The sequence below is a fragment of the Dasypus novemcinctus genome, chromosome 7 (assembly GCF_030445035.2).
Source record: "Dasypus novemcinctus isolate mDasNov1 chromosome 7, mDasNov1.1.hap2, whole genome shotgun sequence".
NCBI classification, from domain to species: domain Eukaryota; kingdom Metazoa; phylum Chordata; class Mammalia; order Cingulata; family Dasypodidae; genus Dasypus; species Dasypus novemcinctus.
This window is the reverse complement of record NC_080679.1, coordinates 94,512,923-94,531,462: the sequence shown is the minus strand read 5'-3', so window position 1 is coordinate 94,531,462 and position 18,540 is coordinate 94,512,923. Positions and strand designations below refer to the sequence as shown.

The 18,540-nt window shown below is 34.8% G+C and overlaps 1 protein-coding gene across 6 annotated transcripts in view; it reads left to right on the top strand.

The window, feature by feature from the left end:
- The window catches only part of KCNJ3 (potassium inwardly rectifying channel subfamily J member 3), a 172,313-nt gene extending 157,286 nt beyond the window's left edge, over positions 1–15,027 (top strand). For 4 of the 6 annotated variants that reach the window (XR_011649278.1, XR_011649276.1, XM_004482210.4 and 1 more), the window contains one exon: positions 10,826–15,027. Coding sequence is in view for 2 of the 6 variants with exons in the window: in XM_004482210.4 (XP_004482267.1) it covers positions 10,826–11,412 (587 nt within the window). In the remaining 4 variants the exon portion in view is untranslated. Of the gene's footprint in view, positions 1–10,337; positions 10,512–10,825 lie in introns of all 6 variants that reach the window. The other 2 variants (XR_011649279.1, XR_011649277.1) reach the window with 1 other exon arrangement.
- Positions 15,028–18,540: the final 3,513 nt, after the last annotated feature.

Sequence of the window (18,540 nt, the reverse complement as noted above, 5' to 3'; positions counted from 1 at the left end):
GGTGATATAATAGGCACACTAAATAGGTAATATGATTTGTCTTCATAATAACCTTATAAATTAGCTATTATTCTTTCTTATTACAACCTATCTTTTATAGAACAGTTCAGACAATTTAAATAATATGTCCAATATCTTACTTAGAGTGAATGGTTGAAACAGGAACAATCTCAAGCATATTCTTTTACTTAATACTAATCAATTTTTCCTAAATAGGTTTTCAACTAACTTGAGTATTGTCGTGGAGCCCCTGGCCTATTTTCTACCTGCCATTGATCTTTAGCAGCTACTCTTAAATTCCCTCTGAGGATCGTAACATTTGGTTCCCCTGTCATGGTTAAAAATCTGTTTTCCTTTCTTTTATTCTTCTGGAAACTTATAAAAGTATTACATTCGAAATCTTTGATGTTGATTTTCTTATTGAAGCTTTATTTCCTAACAAATGTAAGTGAACTTTATTTGTAAGAATTCTTTGACCTCCTTGAGAAATAATGAAAAACTGTTGTCTGAGAGCACATTAGACCAAGTGCTTGTAAATAATGGAGTGTAAGATTGGATTGAATGAATGCCAAAAACTTCTACTACTCTCTAAAAGTCTGTCAGGGAAGAATTTGTTGAGCTTTAAAGGGGCTTCTCTCTACTTGAAAACTGCAGTTTCTGGAAGCAATTTATATATTCTTAATAGCTTTGCAACCTGTATCCTAGAAGAGCCTCATGCCAGTAACCTTAGTATTATTGAACAGTCCTGTACAGAGTGTCTTTATGTTTTATAAACAAGATACAAAGAAACATCATAAGCTTCCTCAGAAAGTTTATAGTTTAAATTTGGGTTCAGCTCAGTGCAATACAATAGAGAACATGCAGAGAATGCCAAGTAAGTCCTACAGTTATTATATCTCAGGGGAGGATGAAATTTTCAAAGTACTTTAGGGAAGAAAAATCTGCAGACCTTTTTCAATAAGCTTCAGTGCAATATGTAAGGCCAACTAGGAAATTATTTTGTGATGTAGTGCATGTTACACATATTAAGCAATTGGTCCATTTATTTATTAAAAACAGCTGTCGATCTGAAGAAAAAGTAGGCAGGAGGACAGCTTTAAGGAAGTAAAACTGCATTATTTGATTAAATTTTTCAATTTTTATTTATAAGTGAAACTTATAGAGTAGTCATGTATCCATTATTTAGGGAGTCTTCTGGAGGAAAATTACTAACATTAATTGGTGGGCAATTACATATATTGCTTCATTTCATTTGATACTTACAATATTCCTGCAAAATCCATAGAGTGAGCCTCAATGTTCAAATGATGAAACTGAGGTTTGAGGATAGTAGTTTTTTCAAGGTTAGCCATTAATTAATGGTGGAGATGGGGGTTCCATCCCAATGTTAGGAGGTCCTAACATGAAAGCTCCTGCTTAATTGTCTGTGCAGATGACCTCTAGAACTCACATGGCCTGCTTCCTTTGGCTACCAGAATATCAGCTATGATCATCATATGGAGTCTACTTGGTTCAGAGCTTTATAATAATGAATAAAGATTTTGTGTAATCAGGAAGGTAGTTGAAAAATATGGACCCCACACTAGCAATGAAGAGTGTAGACTTTATTAATCAATAAGATTAATTAATATAGATATACGCATCCACATATATATTTATATGCACATGTATTTATATAGGTAACATTTTGTCCATTTTCTTATCAAATTCCAATACTCTCTCTCTAAATCATGAGTCAGTAAAGTTTGGTAGTTAAGAACTTAAGTTTGGGAGTCAGTATAGAGTTTTGTGCTTAGCTCTGTTGTTTACTCTCTGCTATGTGACATCTCCAAGCTCCAGTTTTCTCATCTTAATATGGAGATAATAAGACCCAGTTATAGGATTGCTGTGATGATTAAACAAAATAAACTATGCAAAATTTATGTGGCACAGTGTATTGACATAGTTAAGTATTCAATAAAAGATTAATAATATTTTTAATAATTTTACTAACAACTAGAAACTCTTTTACCCTGAAGTTAACACTTGAAATATTCAACTATATTTCTAGTGCTAAACCTCCCCCTGTTCCTTCTTTCTATAACACAGCACACCTTAATCTAGAGGCAGCAACACGGAAGGAATTTTCAAGTTCAGTTTCCTGGGTTCCTAGTCTAGTTTCTCTGCGTCCTCTCTCTGTGTTCTTACTATTTTGTAATTGCTCTGGGACTGTTCCCACCTCTAGTAAATGGGAAGGGGAATAAAAGAGGGATATCATTCTCAAAGGATTCTTATAAGGACCAAAGATAAACATGTAAAAACTGCTTAGAAAGATATTTAAAACCTTTAAAGACATTACCTGATAATATTTTTTAATTATTATAAGGCTAAACTGGAGGACGTTTGTTTTTATTTAGTACCTATGTGGTAAAACAGGCAGGTACCCTCACAGGGGAATGCTTCCTCTCTGTCTTCATCCCTTCCTCAAACTTTCTTCTCTCATTTCCTCCTTCCTCTCCTCACTCTTCTAAAAACAATTCTATATTGGGTGTAAGATCTGGAAAAAGCGTCCATTATGGAAGTTATTGATTATGTGATGCTTTCTGTCGCGGCATCCTGTCCATTCCCCTTGACCTGTGGATGTATTTTGTTAACCATATCATGCCCAGCATGTACACGCCATCTTTGCACAATCTCTGACCAAGAGAAACATTAGACAATAACTGAGTTACAGGTGTTTTTCTGGAAGTTTTATGAAGAACTTGTCAAATAACTTACTTTGCCATTTTCACTTTAAAAACTTTCAGACTAGATATTTGATGGAATGTTCAATTCAGTTAAGAATCTCACCAGCCTAGTGTCATAATCAGGAAAGAGAAATTTCAAAAATAAAGAGGTTAGGCTACATTGCCTCTGTCATTTTAAATACACGTGACCAACACTAAATAGTTAAAAAAAAAATAACATATCCTTTTCATCCATGAATCTATGCACAGAATAAATCTTTTTTCACAAAATGTTTTTAATCTAAAGATTCAGAAGTCCCAGCTATTTCAGTAGCAGCATCTGTTGCTTTGCCAGTTTCCAAAGAGATGAGCTTCTGTTGATTTTCACCACATTTGTTCAAATCTAGAATCTGGTTAAAACATGCAAACAGTTGCACTGCCAGTTAATAGGTGTAATTGCATAGTACCTTTTGAATAATTATATTTACCTGTGTTTATTTGAATTCAAACGGTACTTGTAATTATGAATCTAAACATAGACTATTTTAAGATAATTTGATTTACAATAAGAAATACCACATTATAAAATATTCTAGAAGATGACTATTATGATACATAGATGTTCTTAGAAAACATAATTATATCATTATATCTACTTTAAAGCCTCTCAGTTGAAATCTGTATTGTACTTTTTCAACACCATTATTTTGAACTAACTTTTGCAAAAAGAAATAGTCTCTCAGTTACATCTGATGTTAGCATGTTGACTGAACTGCAGATTGAACTTTCTTGAATTTTTTTCTGTTATCCTATTTAAAAGCTTCCATATCATCCATATATTGATTGCAAATTAAAAGGATCCGGAGGTAATCCAGATTTTCAAACTGTGATGCTTTTGGATTGGAAATGTTTGTTATTTTGTACCTACATCTAATGAAAGTGTAAAAGGAACAGCAGAACAAACAAGTAAGGTTGAAGAGCTGGCACATGTTCTCATGAACATGGTATTATCCTTGATTTTAGTCATTCAGCTAGCTGCTGGTCTTTTTCATGCAGTTTCCAAATATAGTCTCCCCTCCTCTTAGGGATACTTAATTGGAAAATGTTGAGAAGCCCTAAAGTATCTTTTTCTATAGTTCTTTGTTGGACAAATTTTAAAAGAGAATTGCTACTTAATATCCAGTGATTTTTATATTTAATTTTTTATATTATTAATATAGGACAAAATACTATGTCAACATTTCCCACTTAACAGAAAATTCAAGGGATCTTTACTAAACAATGAAACAGCAGTCTCTATAGAACATCTTGTAAATACAAAGCACAGTTCCATGTACTTTTTAAATAATGAACTGTTTTTAGAGAAGTTTTAGATTACAGAAAAGTTACATCATAAGTATAGGAAATTCCCATATGATACCTCCTCCTCTCACACACACACATATTCCCCTATTATTAATATCTTACGTCAGTGTGTTATTTTTATTACAATTGATGAACCAATATTGAAGAATTGCTACTCACCAATGACTATAAGTTATCTCAAACTCTTTACAGAGAGGCATTGCTGCCTGTTTTTCAGAAAAGAAAACTGAAGTTCAGAGAATTTTAGGTGATTTCCACATGCTATTTATTTAGTAAAGGAATTGGCAGCCAAATTCATATGCTTTTCAATTATATAAACTGCCCCACAAATAGTTTTCTATGGAAGGAAATCAAGTTAATTTCATTCAGTAGAATAAGATTCCATCTTCCTTTTTAGCCAGTCTCTCATTTGCATTTCAGTAACAATTCTTACAGATATTTTTATGAAACACACATTTGAAATACCTGTTTCCTTTGGAGATGCTATAGTACTTTAGTTATCTGTTTAATCAATACGTTGTTTCCCCAAAAGGAAAATTTTATAAAATTTTATTACCCCCATTTTTACCGTCTATTTAAGTTTTGAAGTTTTTTCCTATGGTTTCCAGTAGTTCCATAGAAAACAACCCAAGGCAGGCATTTGGGATCAGCAATGTGGTTTGCTATCATGGTAAATAGCAGGACAGACTATTGAATTTTTATTTCATATTCCATTTCTTTTTTTTTACTTTTATTTTTTATTGAAGTATATCACCCTCACATAAACATACATAAACAATAAGTGTATAATAATAGTTGTGAACTTACAAAACAAACATATATAACACATTACAGGACTCTCATATCTCACCCAACCACCAATAACTTGCATTGTTGTTAAACCTTCTTAACTAATGATTAAAGATCATTGTCAAAATATTACTACTAAACAAAATATATTTCCCCAACCAATCCTATTTTTATTATCTTTATATTATTTATACATGAAAATGCATAAACAATTAAGTGTATAGTGAAAGCTGTGAACTTACAAAGCAAACATGCATAACATCATACAGGGGTCCCACACATCAACCCTCCACCAACACCTTGCATTGTCGTGAGATGTTTGTTACAAATTGTGAAAGAATATTGTCAAAATCTTACCACAAATCATAGTCCTTATCTTACATTTGATGTGTTTTCCCCCCAACCCACCATATTATTAATTTTTTAAATATATTTTTTATGACAGAAGTTGTAAACTTGTAAAACAATCAAGCACCTGTGCATAATTCCTAAACAACACCCCTCCATCAACACATCACAATGTGGTATGTCGTTTGCTACAGACAAAATAACATCATCTGATTGTTACCATGTCCATAGTGTACACTTGGATGACATTTTCCATACTGCCTCAGTGTCAACACAGTACATCTTTTGCATAGATGTAAGAATATTGTATAATATTATATATTAGTACTACTAACCACAGTCCATTGGTCACTCCGGCTGTATTTTTCCCATGCTTCTCCACATTCCCAATACCCTGCAGTAGTGATATACATTTGCTCTAGCTAACAAAGGACACTCTTGAATCAGTACCATCAACCACAATTCTTATCCACCTCTTGGTTTACTGTGCTATTCAGTTCCTAGATTATTTTCTAGCATTCTCTCAATTGGCTTTTACATAACTAGACTACCATTTTCAGTCACATCCTCACTTATAAACCAGCTGTTACTCACTGTGTGTTACCATCCACTCATACATTTCCACACCTTTACAGTAAACCTAATTAAAACTTCTACATACATTAAACATCAATAGTCCATTCAGTCCTTCTCTTATCTCCTTTAAGAATACACCACTTACCACCAGTTCTTGAAGATATTTTTCAATAATTTCTTGCAGAAGTTTTATGATTCCTGCTTTTATTTTTAGTTTTTTGATCCACTTCTAGTTAATTTTTGGATAAGTTGTGAGATAGGGGTCCTCTTTCCTTCTTTTGGCTGTGGATATCCAATTCTTTCAACACAATTTGATGAATGGATTGTTCTGCCCAAGTTGTGTGAGTTGACAGGCTAGTCAAATATGATTTTCCAATACCTGTGAGGGTCTGTTTCTGAACCATAAATTTGGTTCCATTGGCCTATTGTGTCTGTCTTTAGGCCTGTACCATGCTGTTTTTACCACTAGAGGTAGGTATTATGATTTAAAGTCTGGAGATGAGGGTTCACTTTTCCATTTTAACATCTTCCTGGCTATTCAGGACTCCTTACCCTTCAAATAAATTTAATTATCATGTTTTCATTTTTTTCTTTAATGCTGGTGGAATTTTTATCATGATTGCATTAAATCTGTACATCAATTTGAGTAGAATTGACATCTTAATGATACTTAGTCTTCCAATTCATGAACATGGAATGTTCTTCCAGTTATTTGGGCTTTTTTAAAATTTGTTTTAAAATTGAGTTGGTTTTTGGAATACAAGTGCTTTACATCATTGGTTAAGTTTATTCCTGACTATTTGAGTTTTATCTGTCATATCTTATTTTCACCATTCTTTTGATGCTTAGTTACTTTTATTGATATAATCTTCATTTCTAGACTCTCTTCCAGGCCCCTCTCTTCTGTCTTTTCTTTTCTGGCTCTAGCACACCCTTTAGTATTTCCTGAAAATCTGGTCTCTTGCTTAGAAATTCTCTCAGTTTCTGTTTATCTGTGAATATTCTAATTTTTCCCTCATTTTTGAAAGACAGTCTTGCTGGATATAAGATTCTTGGCTGGAAGTTTTTCTCTTTTAGTATCTTAACTGTATCAGAACACTGTCTTCATGCCTCCATGGTTTCTGGTGAGAAATCAGCACTTAATCTTGCTAGATATCCCTTATATGTTATGCATTGATTTTCTCTTGCTGCTCTCAGAATTCTCTCTTTGTCTGTGGCATTTGACATTCTGATGAATATGTGTCTTGGAGTTGGTCTATTTGGATTTTTTGGATGGGAGTACATTGTGCTTCTTGGACAGGGATATCTATGTCCTTCAGTAGGGCTGGAAAACTTTCTATCATTATTTCTTCAAATAGTATTTCTGCCCCTTTTGACTTCTCTACTCCTTCTGATACACCCATGATACATATGTTTGCATGCTTTTTGCTGTCATTTAGTTCCCTGAGACCTTGTTCAATTTTTTCCATTCTTTTCTTTATCTCTTCTTTTGTATGTTCACTTTAGAGGCCATTTCTTCAAGCTTACCAATCTTTTCTTCTGCTTCCTCAAATCTGCTATTATATGATTCCAATGTTTTTTTTTTTAATTTCATTTATTGCACCTTTCATTCCCACAAGATCTGGTATTTTTCTATGTATGCTTTCAAATTCTTCTTTGTTCTCATCCAGTGTCTTCTTAATATCCTTAATCTCTTTAGCCATCTCATTGAATTTATTAAGGTGATTTGTTTAAACATCTAGGATTAGTTGTCTCAACTCCTTTATGTCATTTGGAGGCTTATCTTGTCCCTTTAACTGGGCCATAGCTTCCTGTTTCTTGCTGTGGATTGTAATTTTTTGTTGGTGTCTTTGCATCTGGCTTACTAGAGTATTTTTTCTGAGTGCAGTTTTTCTCTTTAATTCAGGGCTTCCTATCCTTTCTCCCTTGCTGGTTGTGCAGTAGGAGCCAAGCATGTAGTTGGTACTGTAAGCTGTGGAGGCTCAAGCTGCCCTCATTTCCACAGGGACCAATGAAGCTTCTTCCAACTTTCTCTTTGCCAGGGATAGGGACAGAATCACAGCTGTGTGGAATAATCCAAGTGCAGACCTAGACTGTAGTTGTCAAGAGAGACTGATGAAGCTTCACATCCCTTTCTTCCCTGCCTGTGGCAGGGATGGAGTTGCAGGTGTGGGCAGCAATCTATGCAGGGCAGGTACAAGATGACCGCAATTGCCCTGGTAGACTTCTGATTTTCAGTCTATACCAGCCAAAGTTCCCTGCAGTTACCTGTATAGGTTGGTGCAGGTTTCCTCAGCCTCCTCCCTGCCAGAGGCGGGGCTCAAGCCTAGGATAGGGCAGCAGGCTCATCTGTGTAAAAGAAACTGCTTCCCGCAGACACTGAGGGTTTCAGTCAGCCAGGCTTCCTATCAGGCTGCGGTGGAATCAAAATGGTGACTACTGGCCTCTTTCTGACTTGGGCTGGTTCACACCCCAGCTGGTCCCAGGGTTATATCTTAGCCAGCCAAGTCTACCAATCAGTAGCCAAAATCCACAGCCAACCGTCTCTTCCTCCCCTGTTTCTGGGAAATGGAGCTTCCGATTTCAGCCACAGAATAGCTCCTGAGGTGGCTCGTGCTGCCAGAGTAGGATAATCACTGGCCTCTGAGGCTTGGCAGGTAATCTCCCAGAGAGGCTGGTGCAGGTCCCCACAGCTTTTTCCCTACTGGAGGTAGCTCTGGGTCCTAAGCTAGAGCTGCAGTCGTATCTGGATAGAAAAAAGCCAGTCCCCACCAATACTGGGGTTTTCGGTCCCCCCCACTTCTCTCCTGCAGGTGCAGAATGAATATGGCGGCACTCATCCTCTTTCTAGTTGGACAGGCTCAAAATTTAGCTGTTCTCAGGATTATACTGTAGCCTGCTGAATTTACTCATCAGAGCTGAAATTGGTGCCCAACTGTCTCTTTCTCCCCCGTTCTGGGGAAGTAGAGCTTCCATTCCAGCTGCGGAACAGCTCCCGAAGTGGCTTGTGCCTCCAGTGGAGGATGGGCACCAGCCTCCAGGGTGGCAGATGGGCCATCTCCTCCTTCCACTCCTTCAAGGATGTTGCAAGATGGTCTTCTGGTCCCCTGGAACCCCCAAACAGGTGCTTCAGGTAGCTCCGGAGTGTTTGCTAACTCTCCTGTACAAGTTGCTGACTCTAGGAACTCCTTATTCTGCCGTCATCTTGTTGGTTCTCTCATATTCCATTTCTAATGTGAAAAAAAGTCACCAAATGAAATGGGATAAGATAATGGTAGTGATCAAATTTTGCTCCAGCATTTACTCTATTATTACAAACAACTGAGCAAAATTTATGATCTGAATTTATTTCAACTCTTAATGTATACTTGAGTTTAAATTGATCAAAGGGCAAACCCATGTTAAATTTCAAAACACTTTATTACATTGAATATTTACTCCTCACTTCAGGTAATTCTGACCACCATCAATCTTGTTATGTAGTAACTTTGTCTTAATTATTTTGAGATAGTAAGGGAAGTGCTAACCCTTAACAGTAAGTATGTATTTATGACTTTTTCCCTTAAATTAATGTCTTGGACTAGAAAGATACCTAAAGAATTCATTGGAGTGGTTGCTTTGGGGAGAGAAATTAAAAAGTACTTCAACAATATTTTAGTTTCCTGGCTTCTTCTACAAATATCCAGTGGGTTGGCTTAAAAAAAGGGAATTTATTGGCTTGCAGTTTTGAGACTAGAATTCATCCAAATCAAGGTCTTATCAAGGTAGTGCTTTCTTCCCAAAGAGTTCTGTTCTGGGACTGGTTACCTGCCATAATTGGTCTTTGGCTTTTCTGTCACATAGCAGCCTCTCCAGGCCTCTCTGGATTCCATTGACTTCTGGCTTCTTTCCATGGTTTTCTCTTTGAGCCCTCAGTTTCATTCTGCTTAAAGAGGACTCCAGTAAGAGAATTAAGATTCATCCTAATTCAGGTGGGCCACACCTTAACTGAATAACCTCATCAAAAGTTCCTCTTTACGATGGGTTTACACCCACAGGAATGGATTAGGATTAAGGATATGTTTTCTGAGATACCTCACGCCCATTATTGGTTATGCTACATTATCTGTAAATGGATAGGAACAATAGATACCTGTTATTTATTCCAGGTACTTTTCTTTATTTTTTAATTTCTCAAAATAAAACCAAAAAAAAATCAGGAAAAATGTTTTAACTTTCTTTAATTAAATGATGACCTAATTTTTTTTATATAAAATATTCATTCAGAGGCTAGAAAATGCCTGAAAGGTACAGAATTCTACCGTGTGTATGTGTATAAAACTAAAAATTATTGTTAAAGTAATGTTATTATCTTATTATATAAATGTTCTTGGTGGATATTCATGACATGGTATTGATTTTGAGGACTGATAATTGGTCACTGTCAGATTTGCATCATGACAGAGGTAAAGGATAAATTGTTTGGAATCAGATTCTTAATTACAACAATAGAGGCATCATGGCAAAGTGAAAAAATACAGACGTTATCATGATACCAACATCCTTTCTTCACAGCTTACTAGATCTCTGCCCAAGGAAGATCAAGAGACTTAACCTCTCTGAGCACTAATTCCTTTCTTCAAAGTGAGCATAAGAATCCTTCTTAGCAGGACAATGGTGAAGATCAGAAATAATATATATAGACCACCTGGTACAGTGCCTGATATATAGTAGGCATTTATTTTCAATGTAAGTTTCTTTAAAAACCATCTGGAATTAGACTGTATATAAGTGATAACAGATGATTTCCTTGTGGTATACAGTTGATAGTGATTATAAGAATTCAGAAGGATTCAGTGAGTAATTTATCATTAATATGCCTTTTAAAATTATACATTTAACCCTAATTCTCTATAAGTATTGTATTGTTGTGATGATTAATCAGGATAAAAAGGTAGAATATCCCTAAGGATAAGAATGCAAAGTGAATCTTTTAGGTCAAACTGGTTTTACATATGCTTTCACCATGCATAATTTCTCAAGACCTTTCTTTTTGCTTATAGGGATGACATGTCAAGCTCGAACATCATACACTGAAGATGAAGTTCTTTGGGGTCATCGTTTTTTCCCTGTAATTTCCCTAGAGGAAGGATTCTTTAAAGTTGATTATTCCCAATTCCATGCAACATTTGAAGTCCCTACCCCACCTTACAGTGTGAAAGAACAGGAAGAAATGCTTCTCATGTCATCCCCTTTAATAGCACCAGCTATAACCAACAGCAAAGAAAGACATAATTCTGTGGATTGCTTAGATGGTCTTGATGACATTAGTACAAAACTTCCATCTAAGCTGCAGAAAATCACTGGAAGAGAAGACTTTCCCAAAAAGCTCTTGAGAATGAGCTCCACAACTTCAGAAAAAGCCTACAGTTTGGGGGATTTACCAATGAAACTTCAACGAATAAGTTCAGTTCCTGGTAACTCAGAAGAAAAACTGGTATCGAAAACCGCTAAGATGTTATCTGATCCCATGAGCCAGTCCGTGGCTGATTTGCCACCAAAGCTTCAAAAGATGGCTGGAGGAGCAGCCAGGATGGAAGGCAATCTTCCAGCCAAGTTAAGGAAAATGAACTCTGATCGATTCACATAACAAAGTACACCACCTTTAGGCATTATTTAATGTTCAATTTAGTAATAGTCCAATATTTGGCCGGCAAGGTAATCCTGCCAAAGGAATCTGCAAGGTACATTTCCCCTCCCAGTCCTATATGCATATTTGATAATCCTTCCTTCTCAAGTGTTGCTCCTGTGCAGAGAGCGAAAGTTAAAAAGGGAGACATCGTAAGGAAGTTCTTATTAACAGGCATGTTTTATCACATCAAGCATGCTATAATGTGCAAATTTTGCATTTAGTTTTATGGCATGATTTATATATGGCATATTTATATTGTATATTCTGAAAAAAATATATATATATATATTTAAAGAGGTGGTACTCTTCCCTACATTTCTAATATATGTATTAAGCCAAACATGAGTGGATAGCTTTCAGGGCGATAAAACATTGTGTGTTTTATCAGACACACACACACATATCTGATAAAATTGTGATGTTTTGTTAAAACTTGTAGTTCTTGTGCATGTTTACTTTATTAGACTAGGAAGGCTACTGGCATTAATTATTAATACCAAATATTTTAGCCTTAAATTATTTGTCTTTCAAAAAACCTGGTCTCATGTTTTCTGCTCTTTAAGGTCTTGAGAGATTTTCAACAGTACTTTATATGAGAGAGTCACAAAAGTTTGTACTATTTATGGCCCTAAAAAAAATTTACCTGTTAAATATTTAACTTGTGAATTTTAGAGGATACCAATATAAAATATACCATTTAATTTTTTTCTTATGATTTTTAAAAGTTGCTAGTACTGGGGGAAAATAAACATTGAATAATTTGAGAATTTTACATATCATTTAAAATCTTGAAATCTGTTTTGTATACAATCAATAACAAATATGAGCTCTGAACAAATGCTGAATCATGATAATTGTCCATAGCCAATTTATATTGAATATATCAGAATCAGTGTGAAATTACATAATTAATTGTCCCTGTTTCAAACTGAGTCTATTGAAAACATTTTAACTTCTTTTCTGGATATTTTGTCTTTTTAAAAGCCTATAATTTATCTGTAAGTAGAGATGAGGATGTAATGAAAACAGATGATAAACATTCATGCTTAAAATATGTATGTCTAATTGAGTCCCTTTATGCTGTTCTCTTGTTTATAACATTTGTTGTAGCTGGATAGACTTGGTTCTTTACCTAGAAAATCTATTCTATGCCTGTTACTTATAGTTCAGGAAGAATGTTTTGTACAGAATTGAGAGAAATTTAAATTAGATCAATTGAAGATATTTTACATGAGTTGTTTTTATAAACACTGATTTTATTGGTGTCTCAGATTTCTGGCTTACCCAGGTAATGTTAGCAGTACTATTTTCTTAACCCCCAAGGTCTGAATTTATTAGGTGTTCAAAAGAACACCGACAAAATAAAGATTTAAAATTGAGAGATTTTTATGAAAATTTAGAAGAGATCCTTGTCAGATTATCATGAGATTTCCCAGAAAACTTCTTTGGGCAGTACAATTGTAAGTTTCCACCTTGATACATAAATCCTGAGTGGCTGGCTTGGGCTCTCATCATTTCCCATTTTATACCTACCCTGTGATGATTTTTTTTATTGGCGAAGTATTACATCAACAACTCTATCATTGACTACAATGATACCTTCTGGCTACCTCTCTGTCAACCAAATTCTGCAGGTGCAAACATAATATGAGGGCGTTTTTACTGGCAAAATGATCAGCTTTGAGCATTCATCCACTGTGAATAAGTGAGTTGCCCTACTCCTTGATCCCCAAACATTCTTATTTTCTGGATGTAGAAAATGAATTAGTGTCAGAAAGGAATGGGGTCCATTGGGAATGAGTTATTAGCAGTGGAAGAAACCACAGAAATCCTTTAGTCCTACCACATAAAATGAAACAGAGCCATAATTTAATTCAGAGAGTCATTTTAATTTGTCTTTGATGCCAAGGAGAAGATGGAACCAAAAGAAACTCTCTGAATGCATTCATTCATTCAACAAAATTTTTGCATGCCTTTTATGTTTTAGGCCTTTTTTAAAAACTCCTGGGAATTTGGACACGGTTAAGATAGAGCAGGCCCCTGCTTATCATGAATGCTGCATTCCAGTAGGGGAGTGAGAAGGAAGCATTCAGGAAATAAACAATGAACAAATGAGATTATTTCAGATACTCAAAATAACAAATAAAGGAATGATAGCAAGGTAATAGGATGGAAAATGACCGGGTGGGGTAAGAATTGATCGTTTTAAATGGGGCGTCTGGCTTGGAGAGGAGGTGATATTGAACAGAGGCATGAACATGAGAAGGAACCACTGTTGCCAAAATTCATTTATCTGGATGATTGCTATTCTGCTTTTTATTCCAGATATATATGGGAAAGGTATGATTTCTGCATGTTATTGCAGCCTAACGGTTATTGTTAGGTTAATCATAAGTCCCAATTTTCTGAAAGAGAGTCCCAGTTCATACCTATGGTACCAATGTAATTATTATTACTAGCACTCTTTCACTATCAAGATGTCCTGGTTTGAATGATATATTATATGGTTACCCTACTTTTTTTGTTGAAACTAATGATAAAATCTGTTATATTTGGTTAAAAATTTAAAAAAATTGCTTTTTCTTCTCCTTTTGCTGAATTTTTTGACTCTGAATATTCTAAGTGAAGTCATCTATATCATGTGTTTTAACCTGGAGGACTTCCTATCAAAGTGATTTCATGTAACATTTTTAAGTCTGTACATGATTAGTTTTCTCAGAAGTGAAAAGTTATACCTTTTACTGACTGAATTAAAAAAAATAAACTCTAGCATTTCCATTTCAGGAAATTATAAGAGTTAAAATCAAAGAGAGTAAAAGTCAACTTAAGACAGGTAATTTGAAACCTGTTGATGTGGTGGCTATTGGAAAGCAAAACGCAGTGTGGTTATTGAACTGAATAATAATTCTACTTAACAGTTGAAAATGAGACCTTTTTTAAAGTTTTTTCATGGTGTAACTCCTGTCATGGTAGAATATTACATTCTATATATCAAAATGATGTGAATAAAAGAAATAAAATTATTTCAATAATGTTTTCTCTCAATTTAAATAGTCATCCTTCTCAACATTATGTAAATATACTTTGTAAATATATACCAAATGAAAAATCAGGATATTTTGTCATTAATTATTTCTATTCAAATTCTTCTTATACTGTTTTAAATTTATTCATATATGGCTTTAAATACTATAAATAGGATTCAGTTGTCTCTGTAATTAAGATATGCTAAAGAACTTTAGAGAGCTACTTTGGACAGGATGGAGTCATATGCATTATTTCTATTGGGAGAAAAGCTGTATTTCTTTTGTGACAATTTCTCCCACTTTCTACTACAAGGGAGTTCAGCTTGACTGCACAACAGGACTGTGAGCTGTATTTCAGAATTTATGCTTTGAATTACATTGTACATATTAACATTAGCATCAAACTAATTGCATTTTCTAGCATGTAATCTGCAATTATTTAGATGTACAAGGTAATTTAGGCTGCAAAAATAAGCTCCTGTATTAAATACTGCAAGTACAGTTTTATAAAACCTATATTAAACTTTTGAAATATGATTGGATTTAATTTTTAGTGTGCTCGTCCTTTTTTCACTTTTGAACAGTTAATGGGTTCCATCCATTGGTTCAGTTTGTTTATTATAAGGCCCCTCACTCTTGGGAGACTGATTCAATCCATCACAAGTCATTCTCTGAGGATTACTTTTATTTTTGTCTCTCTATTGGGGGAAAGCTTTAGCATTATGGAACCTGAACTTAATGCAGATTACTTGAGAGCAGCATTCCTTGGAGGAAACTTCATGTCCATCTCAACCTTTGCTGTTCCAGTTTCAAAAAGCCACCGTAAGTAAAGACAAATGCACAGTTTTCCTACTTTTGCTTAAATTCTAACTCAACTTTTAATAAAATATTCTTTTTCCTTAAAAGTGCTTCAAAGAAAAATTCTGTCCCTAATCTTGGATCAGATGAGTTCTGTAATATGCAGTTGTCCCCAACTTCCAAGAACTTCATGGAGTTTATTTAAAAAGCAGTTTCTGCATTTGACCTCTAGAGCCCCAAAGAAGATGGCCAGTATCTTTATATAGAATTGTTTGGTTTTTGTCCCAAATTTCAGATTTCCTCTTCTGAAAAGTTTTCTTGAAATCATGGCTGTATCAAAAAGTCTGGGCTATGGATGACTAATGAATGCTCAAATATAATGCAGGCTCCACCATAATATTGCTTGCTAAGTATCACATCCAAAGCCCCTGTTTATGCTTTCTCAGATTTGCATGTCTCTATCACTTGCATGGTGCTTTGCATACATTATTTAAATCTTCACAACATCTCTTCATGGTAGAGATTACTACCACTTTACACTTGAAGAAACTGATTTGCAGAGAGACTGTTCAGTAGGCCTTTCAATTAAATTAAATCCTTAAACATAATGAGTAGTCCTGTCCTCTGGGAGTAGAAAGTCAATGGATAATCCTCTTTTTTTTATACAACCCCATATCCCAGACAATTTGTAGGCATGAACATAGATTTTCAATGGCTGTGCTCAGTGGTTCCATGCCTGCAGGATGGCTTGTGTGGCGGTGTTTGCATTTTTTCTTGCTGCGACTTGGAGAAATGGTGGGTGGAAAATAGGAGTGTGCAGCATAGATGTGACCCAATTCATATACTGATTAAAGAAGAAAGAAAAAGTAGAAGAAAAAGATAAATTAAAAATGAAGTAAAACTGAAGGAAGATGGAAATTTTAAATGAAGCACAGAGAAACTCCTGAATGGCAAAAGGTAAAAGGAAAGCAAAGCTTTTTTTTTTTTTTTACCAACTAGATACTTGAAAAAATAATCATAAAATATCTCAAATAAGCATAGAGTTGCCTCATACTCAGGTACCTTATGCCCAGATGTAAAAAGAAAGTATATAGTAATATTTTGTTATATGTATTTTAAAGAAATAAAATATGATAGAAATAACTAAAACAGCCACCTCCTTTCCTTCCACTATTTCCTTCCCTATTTCATCAGAAGTCAACACTATCTGGAAATTTCTGTGTATATTCCCCATACTTGTTTTTATGTAATAGATGTATGTTTATGCACATTCATGCTCAGACATATACATATATATATACACACACACATATAGACCTAACAGTATATAGTTTTGTGCATAATTTTGTTTGTGGTTTTCCTGCTTTCTCTTGGTCAATATTGAGGGATTTGGGATGATGTACACTTTACTTCAGGCTGAGAAGGGATGGAGATATTATGTGGTAGAGGAGGAGAATTTTTTTTTTTTTTGCTTGCATTTGAAGATACTCTTGTAATTGGGATAGGGCTGGTCCATCATCACTGTTTTGTTAGTTGTCCAGGACAGGATTGAAGAACTAGAGTAGGAGTTGGTCGCGTATCTGCTGGGTTTCAGGGCTCTACCAGCATAGGAACAATTGGAAGGCTTTAATTTTCTGATAAATAAACTAATAAGTAAATTAAAAATTATTGGTCCAAATAAAATAGGTAGACAAATCATGATTAGGGGATTTATAAATGAGTATAACTATGTTATGTTGGGGAAATAGCTTTTCATATGTCCCTAGATAGAGCCCACTGAAGAAGTGTTCATTTCATGCGGTCATCTGGCTTGCCTATGGTGTCTGGACATCCTCAGGGCTCCCAAGAGCACTTCAGTTTGAGGCTTTGTTTACTGTGGCAGTTTTTTTAAATCTGGCCGAGACCTGCATAAGTATAACCTTGGGAATGACCTCCCAACTCACTTTGAAATCTCTTAACCATAAAAACTCTATTTTATTTAATATTTCCACCTTTTGGTCAAGGTCTTTCTCCAAATACATTGCTGATTAATGCTTAGTAATAATTACTGTGCCAGGGAGGTTCATCCCTGGGAGTAATGCTTCACATCTGAGGAAAGGTAATGAGTTTATTTGCAGAGTTTGACTTAGAGAGAGACTACACTTCAAGGAGATTTTCAGTAGATAACTTAGGCATTATTTAAATTAGACTTAGTTTCATTATTACAGGAATAAGGTACAAAGGTACCAGCATTAAGATTGTGGGGTTGGTGTATTAGCCCATGGTCTTTTATTAGTGAGTCTTACATATTCCAGAGCTTTTAACCATCTTATTTGAGAAAATAGCAGGACTTCCCCAAGAGGGGAAGTTTAATATATTTTTTAGCATCTTTGAGGGCCTCTATCTATCGAAAAAAAAATACCTATGGCAACAAACACATATTTATAACACATAGAAGTATGTAGTTAAATAATGTTCAAGAGCTTCAAAAGGTCCTGTCAAGACTCTTGACCCTGTCCCACCTTTACATTCTTACCAGGGTTATGTTAATTGACAGGTAGAACATAGTTTACATACTTGCCTTGCTTCTTGTGTAAAGTTCTTTTCTTGTGTTAAAGATGAAACTTTGACCTGCAGCTGGCTGCATGTACTTTGAGAGAAGCCTCAGAGTAAATCCATATAACTGACAAGGAAATTTGGTTGTTTCTGGGGCGTTAAACTTCTTATAAGAATAAAAAAATACAACGTTCCCATATATCCCCCATTGTTGAAACTTAGCATTGTTGTGGTACCTTTATTACTATTGATGTAAGAATATTAAAATATTACTGTTAAATATAGTCCATGTCTTGCTTTAAGTGTGCTTTTTCCACATTTACCAAACTATTATTAATACCTCGTATTAGTGACATACTTTACAATGTCCTGAAAGAACATTATTTTATTTGTGTTATTAACCACAATCCTCATCCACAACAGTATTCTTTGTATTATACAATTCCATGTTTTATCCTCTAGTTTTCCTTCTAGTAACATACATGACCCAAAATTCCTCTTTGAACCACATTCACAAACATACTTCAGTGCTAATTATATTTACAATAATCACTTCTGTCCATTTCCAAACAATTTCAACCAGCCCAATTTTAAATTTTGCATAGAATAAGCATCAGCTCCCCATTCTCACCTACATTCTATCTCCTGGCAACCTATTTTCTAGATTCTACCTCTATGAGTTTACTTATTATAATTAGTTCATAACATTGAAATCATACATTAGTCC